This window comes from Podarcis liolepis (assembly GCF_965112155.1).
Source record: "Podarcis liolepis genome assembly, chromosome: 4".
Lineage (NCBI taxonomy): Eukaryota > Metazoa > Chordata > Lepidosauria > Squamata > Lacertidae > Podarcis > Podarcis liolepis.
Window position 1 is genome coordinate 100521149 of NC_139558.1, and position 26359 is coordinate 100547507.

The 26359-nt window shown below is 46.3% G+C and overlaps 1 protein-coding gene and 1 long non-coding RNA gene across 3 annotated transcripts in view; one reads left to right on the forward strand and one right to left on the reverse strand.

Moving 5' to 3' along the window:
• The window catches only part of LOC310705487, a 118998-nt gene that overhangs the window by 49085 nt on the left and 43554 nt on the right, over positions 1-26359 (reverse strand). The window lies entirely within an intron of this gene.
• LOC310705080 (uncharacterized protein) lies at positions 8650-22341 on the forward strand. 2 transcript variants are annotated; one of them, XM_083499453.1, is made up of 6 exons: positions 8650-8788; positions 9928-10420; positions 10616-10697; positions 10982-11064; positions 15930-16056; positions 19966-22341. In XM_083499453.1, exons 2-6 carry the CDS (start codon positions 10019-10021, stop codon positions 21810-21812), a joined length of 2541 nt encoding a protein of 846 aa, XP_083355579.1. In that variant the 5' UTR covers positions 8650-8788; positions 9928-10018; the 3' UTR covers positions 21813-22341. The 2 variants fall into 2 exon arrangements, with proteins under 2 accessions (XP_083355579.1, XP_083355580.1); XM_083499454.1 differs by lacking the exon at positions 10616-10697 and having other exon boundaries at positions 8653-8788.

Below are 26359 nucleotides of genomic sequence, written 5' to 3' on the forward strand. Positions count from 1 at the left end.
CAGCGTATTTCATCAACTTTTCTTGCCAGGGTTCTTTCGCTGGTATTTCATCGCTTTTCCATCTTTGAACTAGTAAAATTCTGGCCGCTGTTGTCACATACAGGAATAGATTTTCCTTATCTTTTGGTAAATCCTGCCCTAAAATACCTAATAAAAATGCTTCTGATCTTTTAACAAAGGTTTTTTTTTCCATTTCATTATAGATTATCTCCCAATAGGTGGAGCCAGGTGGGCCCAGGTCCAGGTGAGGGGGGGTTGCCATGGTGACAAGGACCACCGACTTGCAGGCGGCCATTTTGGGTTAGTAGTGAGGCGAGTAGAGGAGAGAGCAGTTGGTGGCAGTTGATGGAGGACAAAGCGAGGCAATCAGTGGATTCTTATTTTCTCAGTTTCTTATTTCGTTCTTTGTTTTTCGAGCGCTTGGAGACAAAGGCTTTTACTGAGTCTACGGAAGATGCGATAATCTTGGACAAATGACTGAGAATTGTAAGTAAGCAACGAACTCTACTTACTTTTTTCGCTAACCACTCCCCTGCCTCCTAAAATACTCTTTAAGGTGCATTAAGATATTTCCAATTATTGCGGATATCTCTCCCTATCTCCACTATGGGTCATGGCAAGCGGCCAAGGGACCTGGATGAAGCAATGCCTCCCCCGAGGCCCAAACAGTCCAAGATTGATTCTTTCTTTCTTAACTGTAGCAGAAATAACGAGGAAGTTAGCTACTCGGTTGAAACTCACAACCGTTTTAATCCTTTAATTGACCTCGCAGCCGACATAGAAATGGAGGGGGTGAACTCGAAGGCAACTAATAATACTAATGATAATGACAAAGACGTGAGAGCCACCTCGAAGGGGGAGTCCGAGTTGGCCCTGGGCGACGGCATGGGATTCGATCATTTCCAATTAATAACTAGGACCCTGCGCTGCATCTTTAAGAGCATAAATGGGATCTCCACGCAGGTGAATAACCTCCATCAAAAGCTTGAGGCCCATTTGTTGGAGTTGAGGCACAACCTCAGTCTGCCTCCGAGGGATTTAAAGGGACAGAGGTGTACCTCCCCAGTTAGACATGAAAGTGGTACTGGTGGTCACCTATTAAAAGCTCAATTGGGCTCTCAATCTCTGATCCTACAAGCAAATAAAATTTGCCTAACTATACGCAGCAGTGACCCCTGGTCCCCAAGGTGGAATAATCCGAGAGATATCAAAGACCATCTAAGGCAACTCCTTCAGATTTGGCCTCCACTAGTAGATCTTAGTTCTGTGAAACTTTTGAACTACCACCATCGGTTCCAAAAAGTACTGCTCTCCTTCCAGTCACCAAAAATTCCGTCCATACTGGTTAGGCGTAAAGCGTTTTTGGCCACCTGGGGCATCTTCCCAATGAGAGTCTTTCATGACACCAGGATTAAACCTCTTTTCCGTAACATCGTACAAAAAGGTATCCACTCACCAGACTGGCGCTACATAGCCTTGAAACTCAAGCTGTCCTCCCGGGAACCTCACCCTCCCTCTCAGCCCAAGCCTCCTGGTTTATCTACTCCAGCAACTGAGAAGTATGACCAAAGCGGGCCCAGCCATCTGGTTGATTCAGAGGAGAGGGACCTTATCTCATCCTATGGCGAGTTGCCATCAGCAGAACAGCAGGAAGTTATAAACAGGCTTGATATACTCAAGCAGCAACTTACACATGTACTTCAAGAAAAAATGTCCTCAAATTCTGGTCCTAGTAACCTACCAAATCAAAGGAACGCAGTCATGAAGGGGCTAACACCCCAGAAATCCTTGCCAAATACTGAGACTCCAATAACGGATGATATGGCAGTCTGCCTGGCGGAAGCTCCTCATACACCGTCGCAACGCAGTCCCCCATCACCTCTACTAATAGATCTGCAATCAACTACCTCGCCCTCCGTCTTAAAGAGCAATGCGCCAAACACCCCTCATCTTGGAAATCTGTCATTGTCCTATTCTTCTATGCCTGACCTGGAGTCTTCAATTAGTGCGGCCCAGCCAGATGACTGTACATCCGTGTCCTTTGCCAGCCAACCTCTGTTGGTAGAACCTTATTTACCCGCAACCTCTTCAAGCCAACACATAAACGTTAAGGAAGCCACTGTGCAAAGAGACAGCTTAGGTCCTATTGATGACCCTGCTGGCCACATCAATCAAATTACCACCCCTTCGATACCTTCGGCAATATCGCGCCTGGCACTGTCTCAGACCCCTGGCAATGCCTCTCCCACCAGCAACCAGAGTAACTGACTAGCACATAGTCCCTCTTCAAACTGCTTTAATGTGCTATCCTGGAATGTGGCGGGATGGACGTCCAAACAGGATGGCGGGGATATGAAAGAGTTTTTAGCGAAATTCCAGATTATTGGTATACAAGAGACCTGGTGCCTAGAATCGTCGCCCCCCCCCCATCCCTACTGGGCTATGACGCCTTTGTGATTCCTGCAACCAAAACACATTTGTATGGGCGCCCTAGTGGTGGCCTGGTAACATTTGTTTCGCAGGAGCTTCAACTTAATATCTCTCCTCTCTTTTGGTTAGAGAGTAATTCCATTCAAACTTTACACATCACTAACAGCCCAGTTGGGGACTTCCTATGTGTAAACTTGTACAATCCATCTACCTTCTCCCCTCCTCATTCAAATCAGCTTTGGGAGGATTTAAGATTTATCCTCGATAAATCTGTGGCTGATTTTCCAAAATCAGAGATCCTTATAATGGGGGACTTTAATGCCAGAATCGGAGCAGATATAAGCTCATTCACCCATAAGTCGCAATTATTCATAGAAGAGGAGTGGCTTCCTACGTGGAATTCACATGACAAGTACATCAATAGGGCTGGCATCATACTACTGGAGTTTACCATAAACTGCGGGCTGTACAGCTTGCATGGCACACCCAAAGATTGGTCCGGGGGATTCTATACTTTTCTAGGATCGAGAGGGGCAAGCGTGATTGATTACATCTGGTCCTCCTCGGCATTTATTGATAAGGCATTCTGTTTCAATGTGTTTAACAGAACCGAAAGTGACCATCTTCCAATCGCCATCTCCTTCCTCCACACACAGCTGGGGCTTCCCAGCTCACTCCACCTCCAGGACCCACCGATCTTAGCCCCCGGACGTAAGAAGTGGGATTCCTATCTGGAGCAAGACATAAAAGTCCTCCTAAATTCCCCTGAGATCCTAGCCTTGAAAGCTCAGTTGTTAACAATGAATGTGAATCATTTCTCAGCTTTCCAGAAAATTCTAGCCTACTTGCTTCCTTCACTCACGAAACCTCCCCGTGCGATTCTAACCTGGAAGAATCAAACTTGGTTCGACCAAGAATGCAAACAGTGCAGAAGTTGGCTTAGATTCCTTCAGTCTGATATGAAATCAGACACCACCCAGAGCTAAATTAGGGAGTTAGCCCAATTCCGTTCATACTACAAGAAGCTGCTTCAACATAAGAAATTGCTCTTTGCGAAAGAACGCTGGACGGCGCTGTCAGTGGCCATTAAAACCCATGACGACAAGAAATTCTGGAATATAATTAATGCAGGTTTAAGACCCCACTCATTCATCGCTAATAACATCACAGCAGCCAGTTGGCACTCTCACTTTGCTCAGCTGTATTCCGCCCCAGATCCCGAAGTAAACGTAGTCTCCACTCTTCCAGCATCTGCCTTGCCCACCTGGGAGCCAGTCTCCCCAGAGAGATGTATACAACTAATCAGCACGCTTTCAGGGGACAATATGATGCCACCTGAGGTATTTTTATCGAACCAGACGTGGTGGGCCCCTATTTTTGCATCTCTCTTTACCACTATTAATGCTACTCTTAAGATTCCACCTAACTGGAAACAGAGCATAGTCATCCCAATTCATAAAAAGGGGGACCCACAAGATCCACGTAACTATCGACCTATCAGCCTGCTGGACATATCATACAAGGTTTACTCTAGATTCTTGCTAGAGAAACTAATCGAGTGGGCAGAAGAAACAAAGCTATTCCACCCGGAACAGGCTGGCTTCCGTAAAGGTCACAGCACATCTGGCCAATGTCTCGTTCTATTCACCCTGATTGATAAATACATAAACAGGTTCAAATGCAAACTACATGCGGCTTTTGTGGACTTGACCTCCGCTTTTGACTCCATCCCTAGAGATAGGCTATGGCAGAAGCTTAGTCACACCAACATAGATAAGAGACTCCTCCACCTCTTATGGAAATTCATAATGACATATTGGCCAGAGTAAAATTTGGCCCTCTGGGAGCTCTTTCTGATTCTTTCCCTCTGAATAAAGGGGTCAAACAGGGCTGCCTCTTGGCCCCTTTTCTATTCAATTTCTATATCAACGACATTGTTACAACTATGCAGGCCCTAAATCAATCTGCCCCCTCTTTACAACAGCTCAAGATCCCCATATTACTCTATGCGGACGACATGGTGATACTGTCTTTAACCAAGCAGGGCTTAAACAACATGCTCAGAGGGCTCATGACATATTGTGATACCAACTCCCTCAAAATCAATTTCGCCAAAACCAAAATTCTTACTTTTGGCACGAAAACCCGGAAGTCATTCTGGAATTTTGAGGGCCACTCTATTGAATATTGTTCAGCTTTCAAGTATTTGGGTATCACTTTTCAGCATAGGCTTAGCTGGTCAGCTCACCTAAATATGACCATCCTGGCTGCCTGTAGAACCATCAAAGCCCTGGAGAAATTCTTCTACGCAAAAGGCGGCCAGTTGGTTCCACCAATCAGAAAAGCATTTATCAGCAAAGTCCTCCCGATGTTAATGTATGGGGTTGAAATCTGGGGGTGGAATTTAAAAACACTTCAACGGCTGGAGATTCTACAAAACTCTTTTGCACGAAAGATACTGGGTCTCTCTAAGGGCTCAGTTGCTGCACAGTTAAGAACAGAACTGGGCCTCCCCTCCATTGTTGCGAGAGCCCACATTAGAATCATTAGTTTTTATTGCAAATTAATCAATGCCCCAGGTTCCCTACTAGCCAGGCAAGCCTTTTTAACTTGTTCTTATAGCAACAAATGGTCCAAGGCCATGGAGACTATTACTGCACGCTACTCCCTCCCAGATCTCGACACGCTGTCATCTTGGCACCAACATAAAATCCGGGCCTGGATTCTTACAAGAGATGAGGCCATGGACCGGGCACAGTCCACCTCAGCTCGCCTCTCCATGTGGCTCCCTAAAGTGAAAGTGGTAAGATCACTTGCCAACTACTTGATAGACCTGACGGAGCCCAATTTGAGAAGAGCATTTACTATGGCCCGTTTCCATTCTATACCCACGGCCTTCCAGCAGGGGATCTACTCTAAGACCCCTATTACTCAGCGTCTTTGTCCATGCACAATGAATGAAGTAGAGGACTTCATACATTTCTTTTTCTACTGCCCTATTTATGACCCAATAAGACCTAAGCTCCTCCTCTTGATCCTGTCCTCCATTTCATCTAAGGAAGACTGTTTGAAAGCACTTCTTGTGGACGCAAATCCCCAAATTTCACGTGGGGTGGCAATCTTCATAGTGCATGCTCTGAAACTCAGGGCTACTCTGACAGGGTAATGTGTCCTAGTCCTGGACCTGTTTTAATTCTTTTAACTCAATGTGCTGAGCCTATTTTGGGGCCATTTTATGCTTTATTTATATCCACATATTAGATTTTTTTGGCGCTGGCAACTAAATCTCTGTATTATTGTCTTAGGGTATTTTTAATGTCATTACACCAGCAATATCGCTTTGAATTTTGTTTGGTTGCTTGTCTCCAACATTTTTGTATTGTCTTATTTTGCTATGGCTGTATGCTAATGCAATTAAATTAAATGAATGAATGAATGTTTGATTATGTATGTTAAAATTTCTTTAATTCAGTTATTAAAAGTGGCTCCTCTTACTTAAGGGCCCCACAGACCTCATGGGACACCAGAGCAGATTCCCTTGTTGCTTTTTTGAGTCAGCCAGCAATGGGGGTTGCATTTCCTTATTTACAGGAGGGCTGTTGCTAAAGCACATGACATGCTCTTCACACTTAGTTATCTATTAGGAACACAGGCACAAATTATTGTGTTTGTATTTGCAAACTACCCCAGTCTCTGAGCGGTGAGATTCCAGGGGTCCCAGGCGCTTCCCCACCTTCGGTTTCCTTGGAACGAAAGTCAGCGGAGACTGTGTTGTCTTTATGATATCTGGTTTTATTTACTCGCATACACAACCGGAGTGTCGGACGGAGGAGCTCACAGCATCAACACCCAAACAGATCTTGCTTCTCTATTAGTGGCAGCTTTGGCTCCGGCACAGAGCAAGCTGGTTTCGGGGTTTGCCACAACTCTCTCTGGGTCTTGCTTTCCTACCTAGCAGCCAGGTGAGATGGGAGGGGGGAGGACAGCCCCCCCATTAGCTGCAGCTCTTGCAACCCAGCTCCTTCGTTGGGGATGCTGAGGAGGACACTCTATGGCCAGCGAAGGCCCTTGTCTTGCCAAGAAACTTGTCTGTGGGAATCGTGCATCCATAATGCTATGGAAAGGGTGAATGTCTTCTAGAATTCTTAGGTGTCACCAGAAGAGGAAGCCGTTCTTTTCAGTTAGGTCTGTTCTCAACTGCAGAGGATCAGTAGCCTTGGGAGTCTCTTGGGGAGATGGAAGTGTTGAAAGGACTGAATCCATGAGGGAGAGCTACTTGCTCTGAGATGGGGGGGCCTTCGGGCAAAGGCCAGCAGAGAAGGGATGCTGTTGGCTGCTAGTTTCTGTTTCCCCACTTTCCCAAAGGGCGTAACATCGGAGGTCCTGTGGGAGGAAAGAGCGTCTCGGAGTCAGGGGCCAGTCTGGGCCAAAGCGGCCCCCACTGCCCCCACCACGCAGTCCCTGGCACTCCTGGACCCTGAGGGTTCTCAGCTTTGGTCTTGGACCAAATTGGGGGCCAAACTGTCAGTATTTCATTCTCCCATTCCTAGTGTAACATGATATCCAGGTTTACACCTTGTGCACTATCAGTGTAAGAATAGAAGTCAGTCTGTAAATCACTTCCGTCCTTTGTTCTCTTTTACTCTGACCGAGGAGGAGATGGTTGTGGAAGACAGCTCACGCCATGTTTCTTTGTTTTTTCCCACTGTAAATAAAGCTTGATTTCACATTCCAACACAGTTTGCAGCACATCTGCAAAGAGAAGAACATGGTGTTACGGCTAAAATCTGGGTGCGGGGTTACACTGCCACCCAGCTCATCGGACTAAGTCCGTGGGTCCCTGCGGAAGAAAATGAGCTCAGCTGGACGCAGGAGCAAACTGCAGAAGATCCAAGTTTATTGCGCAACAGGTTCAAGGCGAGATTGAACAGAGAGAAAGGGGTGACATGAACTTTTGAAATTTCCCTCCATATCCCAGAATACAGTGCAAAATACATCCCAGTTACATCATGAATACATTAAGAGGTTGGGTTACACAGATTAACATATGGAGGAGGGAGGGGTGAATATGCAAGAGAGCTGGATGGAGGAGGGAGGGGGGAATATGCAGAGAGCTGGAGATATGCACAGATAAGCACATCCAAGGTGAAAAAGACATGCCCCCCCCCGTTCCGTATCAATGGGGACAGGTGAGTCCATCCCTGAACACCTGGCAAGGCTATTCCAAGAGTTTTCTCCTGGATTCCAAGTCCTACTACAGGGGAGGAGGGACATCCCAGGCCTTGGGGGCAAATCCTGGCCTCCTTCTACCAGAATGTGGCTCCCCCCGCTAACGAAACGCTATTAGCAACCTTACGCTATTAGCGATTTCGAAAACGCTATTTCGAAAGGAGAACACTCACCTGATCAATAATAATAATAATAATAATAATAATAATAATAATAATAATAATAATATTTATACCCCGCCCATCTGGCTGGGATCCCAAACCACTCTGGGCGACTTCCAACTAAATATTAAAATACAATACTCCATCAAATATTAAAAGCTTCTCTAAACATAATAACAACAACCATCCATTTTCAGTCCTTTGAATCAGCAATTAAGCATTTCTGGAAAAGGGAATGGCATACTTTTGTATATTAGTATAAAAAGCATGCATAATAAAGTATTATTCATTTATGATGAGACTAGGATTTATTTCTTTTGAACCTCGCTGGGTTCCTCCTTGGCAGCCAGTGCGATTGTTTCAGCAGGGCTAGAACTCAGGACCCGCTGCCTTGAGGGACATCTAAGAGCAGTTGGGCAGGGGAAAGGTCTCCCTTGGGAGGTGGTGGACTCTCCTTCCTGGGAGGTTTCTAAGCAGAGATCGGACGGCCATCTGCCATGGATGCTTTAGCTGAGATTCCTGCATTGCTGGGGGTTGGACTAGATGACCCTGGGATCCCCTCCTATCTCTCCACTCCTGAATTCTAGGAGGAGCTTCCTTGCCTCCTGCAAAGCCCTTTTCCCTGCAAGCTCTTCCTCTGGCTTCCGCCCAAGGGAGGGAGATGCTCAGAGTCCAGCCAAGAGCCTCACCCCCAAAAGGATATCTGGGCATTGGCGTAGCCAGGGGGGCAGCTGCCCCCTAAATCCATAAAAAATAATAGAAATCTGAGGTTCTGCCAAGCGAGAGAGGGCTGAGCTGGAGGGACTCGGCTTGGCAAGGGTTAAAGGGAAGTGAGCTGCCTTCCTAGAGAGGCCAGGAAGCAAGAGGGGGCCAGGTCCTCCAGAGCCAAGGCCCCTCCCTCCCCAGTCCTTCCCTTGCTTTGGGGTCTCTCCTGCAAGGGCTGCCTCGCTGTCCCCTCCTGGGATCTGGTGAGTCTCCTCTCTCTCTCCCCCCCCCCCGAGGGTGCAGTGGGGAGACGGGGGGGGGGGGTCCCAGGGCTGCAGCAGGGGAGGATGCCTGGGGGGCCTGATCCGGGAGGGGCCAGGTCTGCCACGCTCTCCTTCCTGGAGATCAGAGGATCCCAAACTCACTTGGCCCTCCGCCCCCCCTTCAGAAAAAATCTCCCCCAAGAGTAACGGAGAGGAAGGAAGGGAGGAAAGGTGGGATAGGAAGGCCAGGAAAAAAGAGAGGGATCCCAGGTTATATTCTGTGGGGGAGAAAGCCCAGGTATAAAGAGAGGGATCCCAGCCCATAGTCTGGCTGCTGCATTGCACACCAGTTTCCCCAGTCGTCTCCCAGGGCAGCTCCCCACGGAGGCCACTGCAGCAATCCCCTCGCACCCAGAGCAGGGCATCCCAGGACCACGTCCTCTCTGCCCCAAAGGGATTGTTGCTGGGAAAGCAGCCGGAAATGGGCACTGCTACTCACGGAGCCTCCTGGGACCTTGGCATGAATGGCTGTGTGGGTGTTAAGCTATCTAGCGGAATAATAATAATAATAGTAACAATAATAATAAATTACCCAGCTAAATATCAAGGTAGATGTCTTTGGCCTGCTCACTTGGCCCTCAGGGGGTTGATCAGATACATACCTGGCCCTCAGAGCAAAGTAAAAGGGACCCCACCCCAGGAGTCTGTCTGGAGAATGGCAGAGAGTCCAAGTGCAAGAAAAGGAGACAGAAGCAGGGGGCTGAGCTTGGGGAGGAACTCCTCAGGACCCCTGGGTGGGGACCCCATTAGAGGAAAGCATCCATTTTTCACAAGATACAAACGATTCTCTTGTCTGTTGGTTCTGACTTCATGTATTGACTGGAAGGCAGCAGAAACCAGGTTGATTAATCTCCCAGAAATCCCTTCTGTTGCCTCCACATTTTGCATTGCTAGAAGGCTAGAGACGTATTTCTTCTCCTCTTCCTCTTTCTTTTCAAAAGATAGCTCATGGTCTGGGATGCAGTGCAGTCCAGCCCTGGTTCCCAGCAAGACTCATCCATGCTTGCTCAAGGAACCAATCCCCCCCCCCCCCCCCCGTTCTACAAATTCTGTAACAGAACAATGTATTTGCTTTGTAGGATTTCCTTGAGCTTTTCATTAGGACAGACAGAACTTGTCAGAAGACCAAAGGATTTCTTCTGATCTCTCACAGGCCTCCTGAGAGCACAGATGGATGAGCGAGACTCAGCTGGCCCCGAAGCAGGAAGAGGCCATGCCAACCAAACTTGGAGCAGTGGAGAATTCTGGGAAAACCCAGTGCAGAAGATCCTGGGTGAGGTGGACCCCCTCCGCTCAGAGGTGCAGAGCCAGAAGTTGAGGCAGTTCTGCTGCCAGGAGGCCAAAGGACCCCGAGAGGTTTGCAGCCGACTCTACCACCTTGACCATCAGTGGCTGAAGCCAGAAAGGCACACGAAAGCTGAGATGCTGGACCTGGTGATCTTGGAGCAGTTCCTGGCTGTCCTTCCCCCGGAGATGGAGAGCTGGGTGAGGGAATGCGGAGCAGAGACCAGTTCCCAGGCGGTGGCCCTGGCCGAAGGTTTCCTCCTGAGTCAGGCAGAGGAGAGAAAGCAGGTGAGAGAGACTTTCGTCTGGATACGCCCAAGGGGCTCCAAACAGGACGGAGAACATCCCATAATGGTCTGCTGCTGTCTCATTTGTTTTCTTGGAAAGCATCTATGGAATGAGATCTCACACCCTTCAAGTCTTTGTAATTCTCTTTCTAGTATTTCTCACCATTCTCTGTTTTGAATCCTTGTTTATTTTCAGGGAAAGGATCTCTTTGCAGAAATGGACCTGGATTCCTGTGAGGCAGAGAGGCCTCCGTTGGACACCAGAGAGAGGCCACTGGGTAAGGAGGAAGGTGGTTTTTCTCTGTCTGGTCTCATTCTGTTTGTTTTCCAACTCATGTGGGGGTTCTTTTCATCTTGTTTTGGGGGGAGACAGTTGGGAACAAGGGTCCAGAGGAGGGGAGATGTATTTCTGCACAACTAACATATGAAATGGGCACAAACGTCCAAATGCTCTCAGTAGGTAAGGCTTTCTCAAAGGCCCACCTGTAGTTAGAGATGCCCTGTTTCACCTGTGAGAGAAGCAGGCACTCCTGGCGTCCTGTTTACCTTTTATCTCTTGCAGGTGACAGAGTTATCCCAGGAAGACTTCCTAATCCATCTTTTCATGGGGGCAGAAGGGAAGCAGCGTCTGTGGAACCAGATAAGGTCAGGGGAAGTCAAAGGAAGTCAAAGTCAAAGGGGGAAGAGAGATAAGCCTGGGAAGAGGAGGTGTCAGAAGCTGAAGGGGTTACAGGGGTTAGTGAGCTGGGAGACACTGTGGCAGAATGCAGTGCAGAATCACAGGCAGAAGAGGAAGGAGGCAAGTGGAAGAGGAAGGTCGAGAGGCAGAGGTGAGTCAGGAGAAGGAGGAGAACATGTGGCTCCCTCTCCTTTTGCCAGAAGCCACCCTCCCTGCTTGTCTCTCAGAGCCAGGAGACCCCCTGCAGTGCAGGAATCTCTGCTAGATTATCCAAGACAGATGACCATCCAAAACAGGCTTATTTGATTTCTAGATTGATCACTGAATGCTCAGATTGGTTTCTAAGCAGTGGACAAATGAGAACAAATAGTGGCCTGGATTCACCTAACCAGCCCCATTGGCTGCAAAATGGGATTTGCCCCCCATTCCTCCCGCTCTATGCCCCCATGAACCCCTATAATTTGGCTCTAGGGCATTGGGAGGGAACTCCCCAGAACAGCTCACAAGGAGAGGAGAAAGTGGACCCTTTCATCAGGCAAACTGGAATGCTTGTGTAGGCAGAATGACCTGGAAAACACAAAGTGGAGTACCACCTATTTGCACAAAGACGAATTCCCATAATTAAAACTTAGAATAAAGTAAGCATCCATAAATAAAATGTGCAGCAAAGCAATCCTATTGAAACAGCTCCCCTGCATGAGTGCCTGAGGGCCCTGCTCCTGCCACTCACCACCTGGCCCAGGGCGGGACCTGAAGCCTCATAAGGACGGTTGCTGCTGCTGCTGCTGCTGGCCAGGAGGACTCGGAGCAGAGCAATGTTCTTTTTAAAATGTTTTTTAAAAGTTTCTTTTTTCCTTTTTGATTACCTTTTTTTGTGGGGGGGGGGGGTGGATGTTAAGACCAGAGCATGTCATTACAGAGGAGGCAGGTTTAGTCGTTGTTTGAGGACTATCCCTGCCTCCGGTTCTGGTCCTGACTGGACGGATACTAGAATCAGCAAGGGATACCCACATGACCTGAAGGTGCTGCTGTGCAATGCCAGGTCAATGATTCATAAAACCACTGCCATCCATGACTTGATCATGGATGGAGGACTTGACCTGGCATGTGTAACAGAGACTTGGTTGGATGAAGCAGATGGGCCTGTCCTTGCCGCTGCTTGTCCACCAGGTTTCACTTACACACAGCAACCCAGGCCTTGTGGGCGGGGAGGGGGGGTTGCAGTGACATGGTCAGATCACTTCCTGGTGCAACTGGACTTCTCCGCTACCCTTCCCCTCTGCAGTGAGGTGGGACCGATTCAGATGGATCCAGATTGAATGGATCCAAATGGTTTCCAGAGAGTGGTAGGGGATGCTTTATCCCATGTTGATGGCCTTTCAGCTGATTCCCTGGTGGCTGCTGGAATGTGGAGTTAACCAGGGGTATTGACTGTTTGGCTCCCAAGCACCCTTTCTGATTGCATTGAGCCCAGACAGCCCCGTGGTTTTCCACGGATCTGAGGGAACAATCGCTGAGATGGCTAGAGCTCTGGTGGCAGATAACTCATTCTGAAGCTGACCAGACGCGGGTTAGAGCTCAATGTCGAGCCTACCAAGTGGCAGTAGCAACGGCGAAGAAGACTTTCTTCACCGCCTCAATTGCATCTGCGGAAAACAGCAGCCGGAGACTTTTTCAGGTGGTTTGCAATTTAGCGGAACCACCTGCTACATCGGGGCCCAGTATGGGCCACGTGATCTCCTGCAATGATTTTGCAAAGTTTTTTGCAGATAAAGTCGCTCAGATTCAGGAAGAGGTAGACTCCACCGTGGGAGCAGGGCCGGGGCAGGAGAATGCTAGTGTCCTGTCTAGTCAAGTTGCGTGGGATCAATTCCAATCTGTTACCTCTGAGGATGTGGACAGGCTGCTTGGACGAGTGAGACCAACCACCTGTCTCCTTGATCCTTGCCCATCCTGGCTTATAAAAGCTAGCCGGGAAGGGCTGGGCGATGGGCTTCGTGGGGTCGTGAATGCTTCTCTCTGTGAGGGAGCCTTCCCAGACCTGCTGAAAGAGGCGGTCATTAAACTGCTTCTTAAAAAACCATCTTTAGATGCTGCCAATATGGCTAACTATCGCCCAGTCTCAAATCTTCCATTCTTGGTCAAGGTGATTGAGCGAGTGGTTGCTGAATGATTCCAGGCATGCCTGGAAGAAGCGGACCATTTGGATCCCTTCCAGTCAGGATTCAGGCTTCATCATGGAGACTGAAACTGCCTTGGTCGCACTGGTCGATGATCTCCGGCGGGCTAGGGACAAAGGTGAGAGCTGTTTCCTAGTTCTGCTGGATCTCTCAGCAGCTTTTGATACCGTCGACCATAACATCCTTCTGGACCATCTTGAGGGGCTGGGAGCTGGGGGCACTGTCATACAGTGGTTCCACTCCTTCCTAATGGGCCGTGTTCAGAAAGTGGGGGGGGGGATGAGTGTTCAGACCCCTGGGCTCTCACTTGTGGGGTGCCTCAGGGTTCCGTCCTCTCCCCCATGCTTTTCAACATCTACATGCAGCCGCTGGGAGAGATCATCAGGGGGTTTGGGCTGGGTGCTCATCAGTATGTGGATGACACCCAACTCTACCTCTCTTTCAAATCGGAACCAGTGAAGGCGGTGAAAGTCCTGTGTGAGTGTCTGGAGGCAGTTGGAGGATGGATAGCGGCTAACAGATTGAGGTTGAATCCTGACAAGACAGAAGTACTGTTTTAGGGGGACAAGAGGCAGGCAGGTGTGGGGGACTCCCTGGTCCTGAATGGGGTAACTGTGCCCCTGAAGGACCAGGTGCGCAGCCTAGGAGTCATTCTGGACTCGCAGCTGTTCATGGAGGCGCAGGTCAATTGTGTGTCCAGGGCAGCTGTTTATTAGCTCCATCTGTTACGCAGGCTGAGACCCTACCTGCCCGCAGACTGTCTCACCAGAGTGGTGCATGCTCTGGTTATCTCTCGCTTGGAGTACTGCAATGCGCTCTATGTGGGCATATCTTTGTTTTTTTGTTTTTTTAAACGATATTTATTATAAGTTTAAAAATTGCAGAAAAAAGAAGAAAAGAAAACCACAAAAATTACAGTACATAAAAAAGTAAAACATAAAAACCAATAAAACAATACAGCAAAAAAGAACAATAACATTAAAACACACATCCAATATTCCATATCTTTATCTTTCATTTGCTTGTTTCATCGACCTCCTCACACCTCCCTTTCTGTATTCTAGTTTAATTAATTGTTTCAGCAAATTCTTTCCATCTTTCTCAATTTTGTTGAATAATTTATCTTAACGGTCTAAACCTATTAATTACCGTATTTTTTGCTGTATAAGACTCACTTTTTCCCTCCTAAAAAGTAAGGGGAAATGTGTGTGCGTCTTATGGAGCTAATGCAGGCTGTGCAGCTATCCCAGAAGCCAGAACAGCAAGAGGGATTGCTGCTTTCACTGTTCAGCAATCCTTCTTGCTGTTCTGGCTTCTGAGATTCAGAATATTTTTTTTCTTGTTTTCCTCCTCCAAAAACTAGGTGCGTCTTGTGGTCTGGTGCGTCTTATAGAGCGAAAAATACGGTAACTCAGCAAATCCTTTCCATCTTTCACTATATTCTGTCATTCAGTTTACCTTAATTTATTTTAACCTTATCTTACCATAAAATACCTTAAAACTTAATACTTATTTATACATAACTCATTATATCATTTCTACTAAAGCCAAATAGTTTCATTCCAACATTTTCCCTAACACTTATTAATTTTACACTAATTCTCAAAATAAATTTTTAAGAACTTTCTTCCAATCTTCATCCAGCGTCTCTTCTTCCTGGTCTCGGGTTATGTCAGTCCTTACTGTCCATTCCATCTAGTCCATAAACCTGGTGATCTTATGTCCGAGGCTCTTAAGTCTTTTCCATGTCCCTTCTGCAGATCTTCTTCTTGTTTATACCTGCACTTTACCTTGTCTTTTGTTGATCTTTTTCTTAATTTCTTTCCTTTCTCATTGTGGAGTAGGTCTCGGGGAGACTCCAACCCAAGAATATCTCTGTCTCCCCTCCACAGATCAGCCCATTCTCCACAGTCAACATTGTAGTCCAGAAAGTATTTAAAAGCATGTTTCAAAATCCCTCCAAAGTTAGGAGCCCCCACAACTCCAGACCCCCCCTGGCCCTATGTGGGCCTATCTTTGAAGGTGACCTGGAAACTACAACTAATCCAGAATGCGGCAGCTAGACTGATGACTGGGAGTGGCCGAGACCACATAACACTGGTCCTGAAAGACCTGCATTGGCTCCCAGTATGTTTCCGAGCACAATTCAAAGTGTTGGTGCTGACCTTTAGAGCCCTAAATGGCCTTGGTCCAGTATACCTGAAGGAGCGTCTCCACCTCCATCGTTCTGCCCAGACACTGAGGTCCAGTGCCAAGGGCCTTCTGGCGGTTCCCTCGCTGCAAGAAGCCAAGTTACAGGGAACTAGGCAGAGGGCCTTCTTGGTAGTGGCACCTGCCCAGTGGAATGCCCTCTCACCAGATGTCAAAGAGAAAAATAACTACCAAACTTTTAGAAGACATCTAAAGGCAGCCCAGTTTAGGGAATCTTTTAATGATGAATAGATTATTGTATTTTAGTGTTTTGTTGGAAGCCGCCCAAAGTTCTGGCTGGGGAAACCCAGCCAGATGGGCGGGGTATAAATAAATAATAATAATACTAATAATAATAATAATAATAATAATAATAATAAACAAGAAGGAAATAACAGAACATTGTGTAGCAGATCATATTTCTGCTGTCTCAGAGGAGGACATTTCCCTTTTTCTTTTAGGGTCCAGTGTGCTTTGAAGATGTCGCTGTTCGTTTCACGGACGAGGAGTGGGCGTTGCTGGATCCTGACCAGAGAGCTCTGCATAAGGACGTCATGGAGGAGAATCGTGGGATCGTGGCCTCTCTTGGTAAGGCTCCCTGTGGGATCGTCATATCTGCCTGGAAATTCAAAAAATACCTCTATGGACCAACCTCATACATTTTTACAGAGCTCAACAGAACCCCCTATAACACCTGGGAACCCAACACCCCCACAATAAAGAGTAAATTTCAGTTTTTTCTTTGAACAATCTTCCTCAAATTATTCCTTTTACTACCACAATTGGGCTGGTCTCAACTTCCCAGGCCATCTTCAATGTCAGCTTCAGAATTGTTAGGAAAGATAAGTAGATTCAGGTTTTTGCTTTTGCTCCTGTCAGTCTTGGTTTGACCAAAGAGACGACTGGCAGCGAAGCTCAGGTGCTGCCAGCCAGAGAAGAAGCAGGCCTAGGGAGAGGAGAGTTAGCAGCGGAAGGCAGAGGGGAGGGGGAGAGGAACTGTCATCTGAGCTCTGAACAAAGGGGAGAAGAAAAAGGGAAACAGAGTGACAGACAGCTGTGTGAGAGCTGCAGGAGTGAGTCAGACGCTGGAATGCAGGAAGGTCTCAGAGGTCTAACCTCAGAGGTCTGAAAACTGGTCAAGACAGGTGAAAGATACTGGAAGAGAAGGTGGGGGCTTCCTTTCTGGGGAAGGGGGAGGAGCTCAGTCTGGGCAACTCCATCTTGTGGGGAGGACGATGAGTAGAGGAGCTCCGTCCAAGTTTGTTGTTTTAGCAATAAATCTGAAATTATTAACAGCCAGAGTCGTCTCACGTTTGTGGGAGAGACCAAGCCATAACAAGGACTGACATTGGAGATGGAGGGGATGCCATGACTGGGCCAAACAAAATCAATCCCGAGAAGAGCTAGGCTTATTGAATCTCAGGTAGCAGTAGCAGTGATGAGGATGAGGATGATACAGTGGTACCTCGGTTTACAAACTTAATTTTTTCCAGAACAGGTACCACTGTAGTAGTAATAATAATTTTTTGTAATGGCTTGGCTCTCCCACACAAGCGAGACACTGGCAGTAATTATCTCGGGTTTATTGCTCAAACACATAAATCACTCCGGAGCTCCTTCACTCCATGTCTGACTTCAAGTTTGCAGTTGCCAAGTCTAAACTTCGCCCCTTCCTCTTCTTCCAAGAGGGGAATAAACCCTTTCGCTTCTGCTCTTTCCCCTCCTCTCACTGACCTTTTTGCGCCTTCGAGTTTTTGGGCTAGCTATTCCTGGCCTCTCCCCTTCTGTCTCTGAGCTAAGATTGGTATTTTGTGGATCTTTGCTATCTGCTGCCTGCTCTCTGTTCTCTGAAGCTCTGCCACTCGGCTGCCCCTCCTCCCTCTCACATTCCGGCTCACATTCCAGTCTCCTTATCTCTCTCTGCCTGCTTTCATACATTCCAGCCTCTGTCAGCTCCGGAACAAAGCTGACATTTTTATTTCTACCCTGCCCATCTGACTGGATTGCCCCAGCCACTCTGGGCAGCTTCCAACACATATATAAACATGAAACATGAATAATAATATTCTGATCCCATATAAAAAGAACATTAACTTTAAATGAGCAACTTATACTGGTGGCCAAAATTGTGGAAACCTTTTGTGAAAAGTGTATTTCTGAGGTTTGATGGCTCATAACACCACTTTTGTGTGGACTAATACCATAAAATTATATATCAATGGAAAGATAATTTAATGAAGAATGCAATGTAATGACTTTTATGAAGGAGTATTTATTGGAACAGCAGTCATAAAGAAAAAACGTGAAACCTTTGGTAACCATTGGTAACCTTTAGCTTTAATTACGGCCTCACAACGCCTTCCCATGAAGTGAACCAAATTTTTAGTTCTGCCCCTGTAAGAATGTGAAACCAAGACTGAATTATTGCCTCTGTTAATTGGGCTTTATTGCTGGATTGCTTCTAACAAAGAATTTTCTTTAGTTGGCTCCATAGATTTCTGATTGGGTTAATGTTTGGGCTATTCCCAGGCCCTTACGGCAGTGGAATAAGATTATCTTGAAAGCACCATTTGCACACAGCAGCAACATGACATGGAGCTGAATCTTGTTGAAATAGAAAAATAAATAAATAAATATGCTTCAGTATCTCTGAAAGATCACCTGCGGAACACTTCAGTTTGGGCTAAAGTATTTCATTTATGTATTCTGGGGCATTTACATTCCCATTAATGACACAAATTCTGCCCACACCTTTTGCTGCCATACAACCGCAAATCATCACACTATCTGGGTGTTTCACGGTCGGTGTAATGCAAATAGGATGTAAATCTTCTCTGATTCTTCTCCTCGCGTATTTCATGCCATCACTACCAAGCAAGGAGATTTGGCTCTCATCCCTCCAAATAACACTGTCCCATTGTTCCACTGTCCAGTTAACAAGGGTTTAGTCATGGCGTGGTGTAGTGGTTAAGAGCCATAGACTCGTAATCTGGTGAACCGGGTTCGCGTCTCCACTCCTCCACATGCAGCTGCTGAGTGACCTTGGGCCAGTCACACTTCTTTCTCTCAGCCCCACTCACCTCACAGAGTGTTTGTTGTGGGGGAGGAAGGGAAAGGAGATTGTTAGCCGCTTTGAGACTCCTGAAGGGGAGTGAAAGGTGGGATATTGTAGTGGTTGGGAGTTACTCGTGCGTAATCCTGCCCCGTTTGAGCATCGGATTGCCTGGTTAAACCCTCCGGACTGCACAGCCCATCTCAGCGTGGCTGCCCTTAGTCACTCGTAGAATCTGTCTGTGGGCGTTTCTTAAAGCGCTGCCAACATAAGAGTTGTTTGACGCCTAAGCGTCTCCGCCTCTCACTGTGCGGGAGTCTCCTGCGCAGGGTGGGCGTGGGCAGTGGGGTGCTTGGGCTCTCCTCACTAACTTCCAACGAAGAGTCCTGGAGCCCCTGCACCTCCCTGTCCCGTTGCTCTCCTGGATCCCTGGTGTTACACTCATTCTCTTCCCCTCTTTCCCAGCTGAGTCTCCCGCTAGCGCTCAGAACCTTCTCGTGCAGAATCAGAGACCCTCTCCTTCTCCCGTGCCTCTGATGTCAGTTCCCTGACAGATATCAAATCCAAACTCTCCTCCTCCTCCTCCTCCTCCTCCTCCTATCTTTTCAAGCTTTGCTTGAGAGATAGCAATGGCTTTTTCATTAGAACTCTAACATTTAGACCAGTCCTTGCACTCAACTTCATATTACATTGCGCCATGTCATCTTGTATACACCTAGATAATATTCTTCTGTCATGTAGGGAAAGTCTCTCCATTCTTCGATCGTCACTTGCCTTTGTGCACCTTTTCCTGCCTTTACCGGTCTGATTTTGTAGTCACTGAGTCTCCTTATACCTCTTCCAAAATATAGAAATGCCAGCTTTGGTTAAGTTTTCCCCAATCTTCTAATTTCTTCATAACTGTAGCCCTGTTCAGGTAATAGTACAATTTTACATCGCTTTCTGGGTGACCAGTCAACTCTTTGTGCCATTTCTATAATTTTATTATGTTTTTCAACCTCACTAAATGAAAGAAGACAGAAAACCAACCAACTTGTTAGCAATCACGTAACACACTGACATAAGTCAACCTAAGCAAGTTGTGCTTCCTTTTTCTGGTTATTTGGCTATAATGTTTCATAGAATATGGATAATTAAACAAACTTTGTTGAATTGCATTCTTGATTAAATTATCCTTCCATTGATATATAATTTTATAATATTACTCCAAAAGAAGCAGAGTTTTGAGCCATCAAACCTCTGACATACACTTTTCTCCAAAAGGCTTCCGCAATTTTGACAACTACTGTATATCAAACAAAGAAACATTCAAAAACGTATCAGAATCTCATAATAAATACGTTGGTTAATGACAAACAACACAGGTAATGAACACCCCCCCCAGCTCCCTTCAGTTCTTCTCCATTTGTTCATGAGTGTCTAACTGCTTTTTGCCTCCATTGCAGATTCTGATGAATCGGAAATCGAGAACAAAGGTGACCAAGATAAAATCCCCAGAGAGGAGAAGCCACGTAAAAATTTAGAGTGTGGAGAAAGCTGCAGTCAGAGCTCCCATTCCACTTCCCATCAACAAAATCTCATTGGAAAGAAACCAAATCAATGTGTGGAATGTGGAAAGAGCTTCAGTAAGAAGGACAGTCTTCCTTCCCATCAAAGAATTCATACAGGTGAGAAACCCTATCAGTGTGTGGAATGTGGAAAGAGCTTCAGTCACAGCTTCAGACTCACTTCCCATAAGCGAATTCATACTGGGGAGAAACCCTATCAGTGTGTGGAATGTGGAAAAAGCTTCAGTCACAGCTCCAGCCTCACTTCCCATAAGCGAATTCATACAGGGGAGAAACCCTATCAGTGTGTAGAATGTGGAAAGAGCTTCAGTAAGAAGGACAGTCTTACTTCCCATCAAAGAATTCATACAGGGGAGAAACCCTATCAGTGTGTGGAATGTGGAAAGAGCTTCAGTCACAGCTTCAGACTCACTTCCCATAAGCAAATTCATACAGGGGAGAAACCCTATCAGTGTGTGGAATGTGGAAAGAGCTTCAGTCACAGCTCCAGTCTCACTTCCCATAAGCGAATTCATACAGGGGAGAAACCCTATCAGTGTGTAGAATGTGGAAAGAGCTTCAGTAAGAAGGACAGTCTTACTTCCCATCAAATAATTCATACAGGGGAGAAACCCTATCAGTGTGTGGAATGTGGAAAGAGCTTCACTCATAGCTCCTGTCTCGCTTCCCATCAAAGAGTTCATACAGGAGAGAAACCCTATCAGTGTGTGGAATGTGGAAAGAGCTTCAGTCGGAGCTCCTCTCTCACTTCCCATCAAAGAGTTCATACAGGGGAGAAACCCTATGAATGTGTGGAATGTGGAAAGAGCTTCAGTCAGAGCTCCCAACTCACTTGCCATCAAATAATTCATACAGGGGAGAAACGCTATCAGTGCATGGAATGTGGAAAGAGCTTTAGTCACAGCCAGAGTCTCACTTCCCATCACACAGTTCATACAGGGGAGAAACCCTATGAATGTGTGGAATGTGGAAAGAGCTTCAGTCAGAGCTCCCATCTCACTTCCCATCAAAGAGTTCATACAGGGGAGAAACCCTATCAGTGTGTGGAATGTGGAAAGAGCTTCAGGAAGAAGGACCAACTCACTTCCCATAAAAGAATCCATACAGGGGAGAAACCCTATCAGTGCATGGAATGTGGAAAGAGGTTTAGTCACAGGGATAGTCTCACTTCTCATCAAAGAATTCATACAGGGGAGAAACCCTATCAGTGCATGGAATGCGGAAAGAGCTTTAGTCACTGCCAGAGTCTCACTTCCCATCACACAGTTCATACAGGGGAGAAACCCTATGAATGTGTGGAATGTGGAAAGAGCTTCAGGAAGAAGGACCAACTCACTTGCCATCAAAGAATTCATACAGGGGAGAAACCCTATCAGTGTGTGGAATGTGGAAAGAGCTTCAGTCAAAGCTTCAAACTCACTTCCCATCAAAGAGTTCATACAGGGGAGAAACCCTATCAGTGTGTGGAATGTGGAAAGAGCTTCAGGAGGAAGGACATTCTCACATTTCATCAAAGAATTCATACAGGGGAGAAACCCTATCAGTGTGTGGAATGTGGAAAGAGCTTCAGGAAGAAGGACCAACTCACTTGCCATCAAAGAATTCATACAGGGGAGAAACCCTATCAGTGTGTGGAATGTGGAAAGAGCTTCAGTCAAAGCTTCAAACTCACTTCCCATAAAAGAATCCATACAAAAGTCGGGAAAACCATTATACAGCTTTAGGAGCCAAGAAATCCGCACCTTTATTACCTGGCGTTTGGCTGATTGACATCTAATGCCTTTTTAACATCTGGTGTTTTGTGTTTGTATGTTGTAACCATCCTGAGACCTGTAGGTGTAGGAATAGGCACCAATGCTTAAAGACCTAGGCGTCTTCCCCCCCCCCCCATAAAATATTTAAGGAGGCCTGTGGGGTTTGCCCTCCTAGGCGTGTGACATCATACTGGGTCATAAGGAAAGGGTTAACTAAGTGCAAAATGATTAACCAATAGGAACCCAAGGGGAGGACTTAGAGTTGTTAGGAAGTGAGTCTGGAATTAGAGAAGGGAGAGGGAGGATAAGTCTGTGGGTTGTGCTAGTCTGATATGAGAGAGGGAGAGAATCTGTGAAGAGGAGTCAGTTAAACAGCTGGGATAATCAGTTAGAAGGTATTAGGAAGGTATAGGCCAGTAAAGAAACTAAGGTTAATTATCTGAAACCATAAACTTGTTAATGCTTATAAGATAAACTTGTTTATTTGGTTTAATGTTAACAACTGTCTGGACTCAGTGTGTACCCAAGAGAAATGGGTTGGTGGCAGCGGGGAAGCGATCACAGTGGTGGCACAGGGATCAATAGACTGTCAAATGTCTGGGGACCCTGTGTGGTCACCACAAGGCCACCTCCCAGGTTATTTTGGTTTTTTCCCAAACGCAACCTTTTATTCTTCTGCAACTTACCATACAATTTCTCTTTCAATTTGCCCTCTTAAAAAATAAAAAAAATAAACGCACAAAGGTCACAAAGAAAACGAAATACAAGAAAATACAAACGTGGGCAGGTCCCATCTTTCCGGGCAAAAAGCAAAAGTTTCTTTAAAAGAGGCTTTCCCAAACATGGGTCCCCAGTAGCTCTCGGACTACAGCTCCCATCATCCCTCCCTATTGGTCCTGCTAGCTAGGGATGATGGGAGCCGTAGTCCAAAACCAGCTGGAGACCCCAGTTTGCTTTAAAGGGAAAGTAGGCTGGCCCTGTGACACCCTCTGCTGGACAAAAGCACTGCCCCAGAATCTGAACCCCCCCCCCCGAGTACTGCTACTTGGAATTTAAAGAGCCCAAAACTGAATTTGATTGGCACTTCAACCTCTTGGGAGCTTCTAGGCGCTTTCTGCACCACCTAGAGTACCCACAGAATTGTGGCTTCTACTTGCAACACACATAGAAGAACAAATGAAATAAATAAAAAATAAATAAATAAGTAATAAATGAAATAAGAAGCGAAATAAGAAACTGAGAAAATAAGAATCCACTGTTTGCCTCGCCTTGTCCTCCATCAACTGCCACCAACTGCTCTCTCCTCCACTCACCTCACTACTAACCCAAAATGGCCGCCTGCAAGTCTGTGGCCCTTGTCATCATGGCAACCCCCCCTCACCTGGACCTGGGCCCACCTGGCTCCACCTATTGGGAGATGATCTATAATGAAATAAAAAAATGTTTTAAGATAACCTTTGTTAAAAGATCAGAAGCATTTTTATTAGGTACTTTAGGGAAGAATTTACCAAAAGATAAGGAAAATCCCTTCATGTATGTGACAACAGCGGCCAGAATTTTACTAGCTCAAAATGAAAAGGCAATGAAAAAGCAGCGAAAGAACACTGGCAAGAAAAGTTGATGGAATAGGCTGAAATGGCGAAGCTAACTCAGAGACTTAAAGAGAAGGACAATAATGACTTTAAAAAAGATTGTGAACCTTTTAAGATGTATATACAGAAACAATGCATAGAAATGAACTCACTGGCAGGATTTGAGTGATACACTTACAATGGAAAAATACAAACAGAAAATGCAATTATGAGGTAAAAATGAGAAGGAAGAGACAAATGTTATAACCTTCATTTTAATGTATAAGGAATACAAAATTATAAGCAAAAGAAACAGAGGTGTTATAAACTAGGAAGGGAAGTTGGGGGAAGTCGCGGAGGGCGGGGGTGTTAATTGAAATTGTAAAATGAAATTTGAATGATTATGTTAAAATTTCTTTAAGTTATATTTTTTTAAAAAAAGAAAGAAAGGCAATGGCTCCTCTTACTTAAGGGCCGTACATACCTCATGGGACACCAGAGCAGATTCCCTTGTTGCTTTTTTGAGTCAACCAGCAATGGGGGTTGCATTTCCTTATTTACAGGAGGGCTGTTGCTAAAGCACATGACATGCTCTTCACACTTAAAATAAAAAATTCCTTCCAGTAGCACCTTAAAGACCAACTAAGTTAGTTCTTGGTATGAGCTTTCGTGTGCATGCACACTTCTTCAGATGTTGTATCTGAAGAAGTGTGCATGCACACGAAAGCTCATACCAAGAACTAACTTAGTTGGTCTTTAAGGTGCTACTGGAAGGAATTTTTTATTTTGACTATAGCAGACCAACACAGCTACCTATCTACTACTCTTCACACTAGTTATCTATTAGGAACACAGGCACAAAGTATTGTGTGTGTGTTTGTATTTGCAAACTACCCCAGTCTCTGAGCGGTGAGATTCCAGGGGTCCCAGGCGCTTTCCCATCTTCGGTTTCCTTGGAACGAAAGTCAGCAGAGACTGTGGCGTCTTTACGATATCTAGTTTTATTTACTCACATACACAACCTGAGTGTAGGACGGAGGAGCTCACACATCAACACCCAAATAGATCTTGCTTCTCTATTAGTCGCAGCTTTGGCTCCAGCACAGAGCAAGCTGGTTTTGGGGTTTCCCACAACTCTCTCTGGGTCTTGCTTTCCTATCTAGCAACCAGGTGAGATGGGAGTGGGGAGGACAGGCCTCCCCCATTAGCTGCAGCTCTTGCAACCCAGCTCCTTCGTTGGGGATGCTGAGGAGGACACTCTATGGCCAGCGAAGGCCCCTGTCTTGCCAAGAAACTTGTCTGTGGGAATCGTGCATCCATAATGCTATGGAAAGGGTGAATGTCTTCTAGAATTCTCTGGTGTCACCAGAAGAGGAAGCCGTTCTTTTCAGTTAAGTCTGTTTTCAACTGCAGAGGATGAGTAGCCTTGGGAGACTCTTGGGGAGATGGAAGTGATGAAAGGACTGAATCCATGAGGGAGAGCTACTTGCTCTGAGATGGGGGGAACTTCGGGCAAAGGCCAGCAGAGAAGGGATGCTGTTGGCTGTTGGTTTCTGTTTCTCCCCACTTTCCCAAAGGGCGTAACATCGGAGGTCCTGCAGGAGGAAAGAGCGTCTCGGAGTCAGGGGCCAGTCTGGGCCAAAGCGGCCCCCATTGCCCCCACCACGGAGTCCCTGGCACTCCTGGACCATGAGGGTTGCAGATTTTGGTCTTGGACCAAATTGGGGGCCAAACTGTCAGTATTTCATTCTCCCATTGCTAGTGTATTATGATATCCATGTTTACACCTTCTGTACTGTCTGTGTAAGAATGGAAGTCAGTCTGTAAATCACTTCCATCCTTTCTTCTCTTTTCTCTTCTCTTTTACTCTGACCAAGGAGGAGATGGCTGTGGAAAACAGCTCACGCCATATTTCTTTGTTATTTTCCACTGTAAATAAAGCTTAGTATCTTGGCTCACAGGCAGAGGTACCTGGCCTCACCCGAGGCAATTGAGCGAGATACTGTGTTTACCATTCGTCTGCGACCCCCGGCAGGCTAGGTAAACAAACCCGGGCGATTCTTCTCATTAGTCGTGAGAAAGAACACACCCTCTGCTTTCCTCTTCTTGTCTCCCTCCCTGCATTCTCCCAGGGAGGGGAAATGAGACAGACAGGAGTCCTTTTTACATGTTTATTCCTGTCACTCAGCAGTACATAGAAATGCGACCGTTCCCTTCAGACTCCATCAGAAGAGACTCTACTCCACCCCTGTACTTCCAGCACAGGTCATATGACACTCTGTGAGCTAACATCCGGTGCTCAGTACAGAGAATAGGCTCCACCTTTTCCCCAACAGTACATCTGCAAAACATAACATCCTGTTTTGCATTCCAGCCATCTGGAGCTGGCTTTTGCCTTGCTGCTTTTTCCCAACATCCTCCCCCAAAAGCATCAATTGGCAAAACATGATCCAGAGAAGAGAACAAACAGTTGTTATACATATAACAGTCCCGTTGTTTCAGTTCCACTCTTGGAACTCCCCACCACTGGTTTCACCAGTGTACCTCTCTGGTTGTTTGGCTTCCAAGGAATGAGTGCTTCTACCTTACCTTGGCTTGCTACTCTCTGTTGTGTCTTTGTCTCTGACTTAGACACTGCTTTAACCTGCTTTGAGTTGTTAACAATAGCAACACATGCAACAGTTAAGTTAGCAAACTCTTTTGAGTACCTCTTTGGTGGTACACCCTTTGTGACTCTCTCAGACCTGCGTATGAGGTTCTGATCCTCTGTGCTCACTGGTTCAACCTCTGGACTCTGTTGAGAACCAGTAGCAATGGCAAACTGTGATTCTTCCTTCACCTGTGAAGGCCTATCCATTGTGTGAGATTTTCTCTCAATGACTGTTACAACTGAACTCTCTGAGCTATCAGTGTCATCATCATCAGTACCACTGTAATCTGTGACAT

Bases quoted from the DNA above. Each gene is read 5' to 3' on its own strand.
- LOC310705080 (XM_083499453.1), top strand. From the start codon at position 10,019: ATGGATGAGCGAGACTCAGCTGGCCCCGAAGCAGGAAGAGGCCATGCC. The intron at 10,698-10,981 runs GTAAGGAGGAAG...TATCTCTTGCAG, and splicing joins CACCAGAGAGAGGCCACTGG to GTGACAGAGTTATCCCAGGA. The intron at 11,065-15,929 runs GTCAGGGGAAGT...TTTTTCTTTTAG, and splicing joins CGTCTGTGGAACCAGATAAG to GGTCCAGTGTGCTTTGAAGA.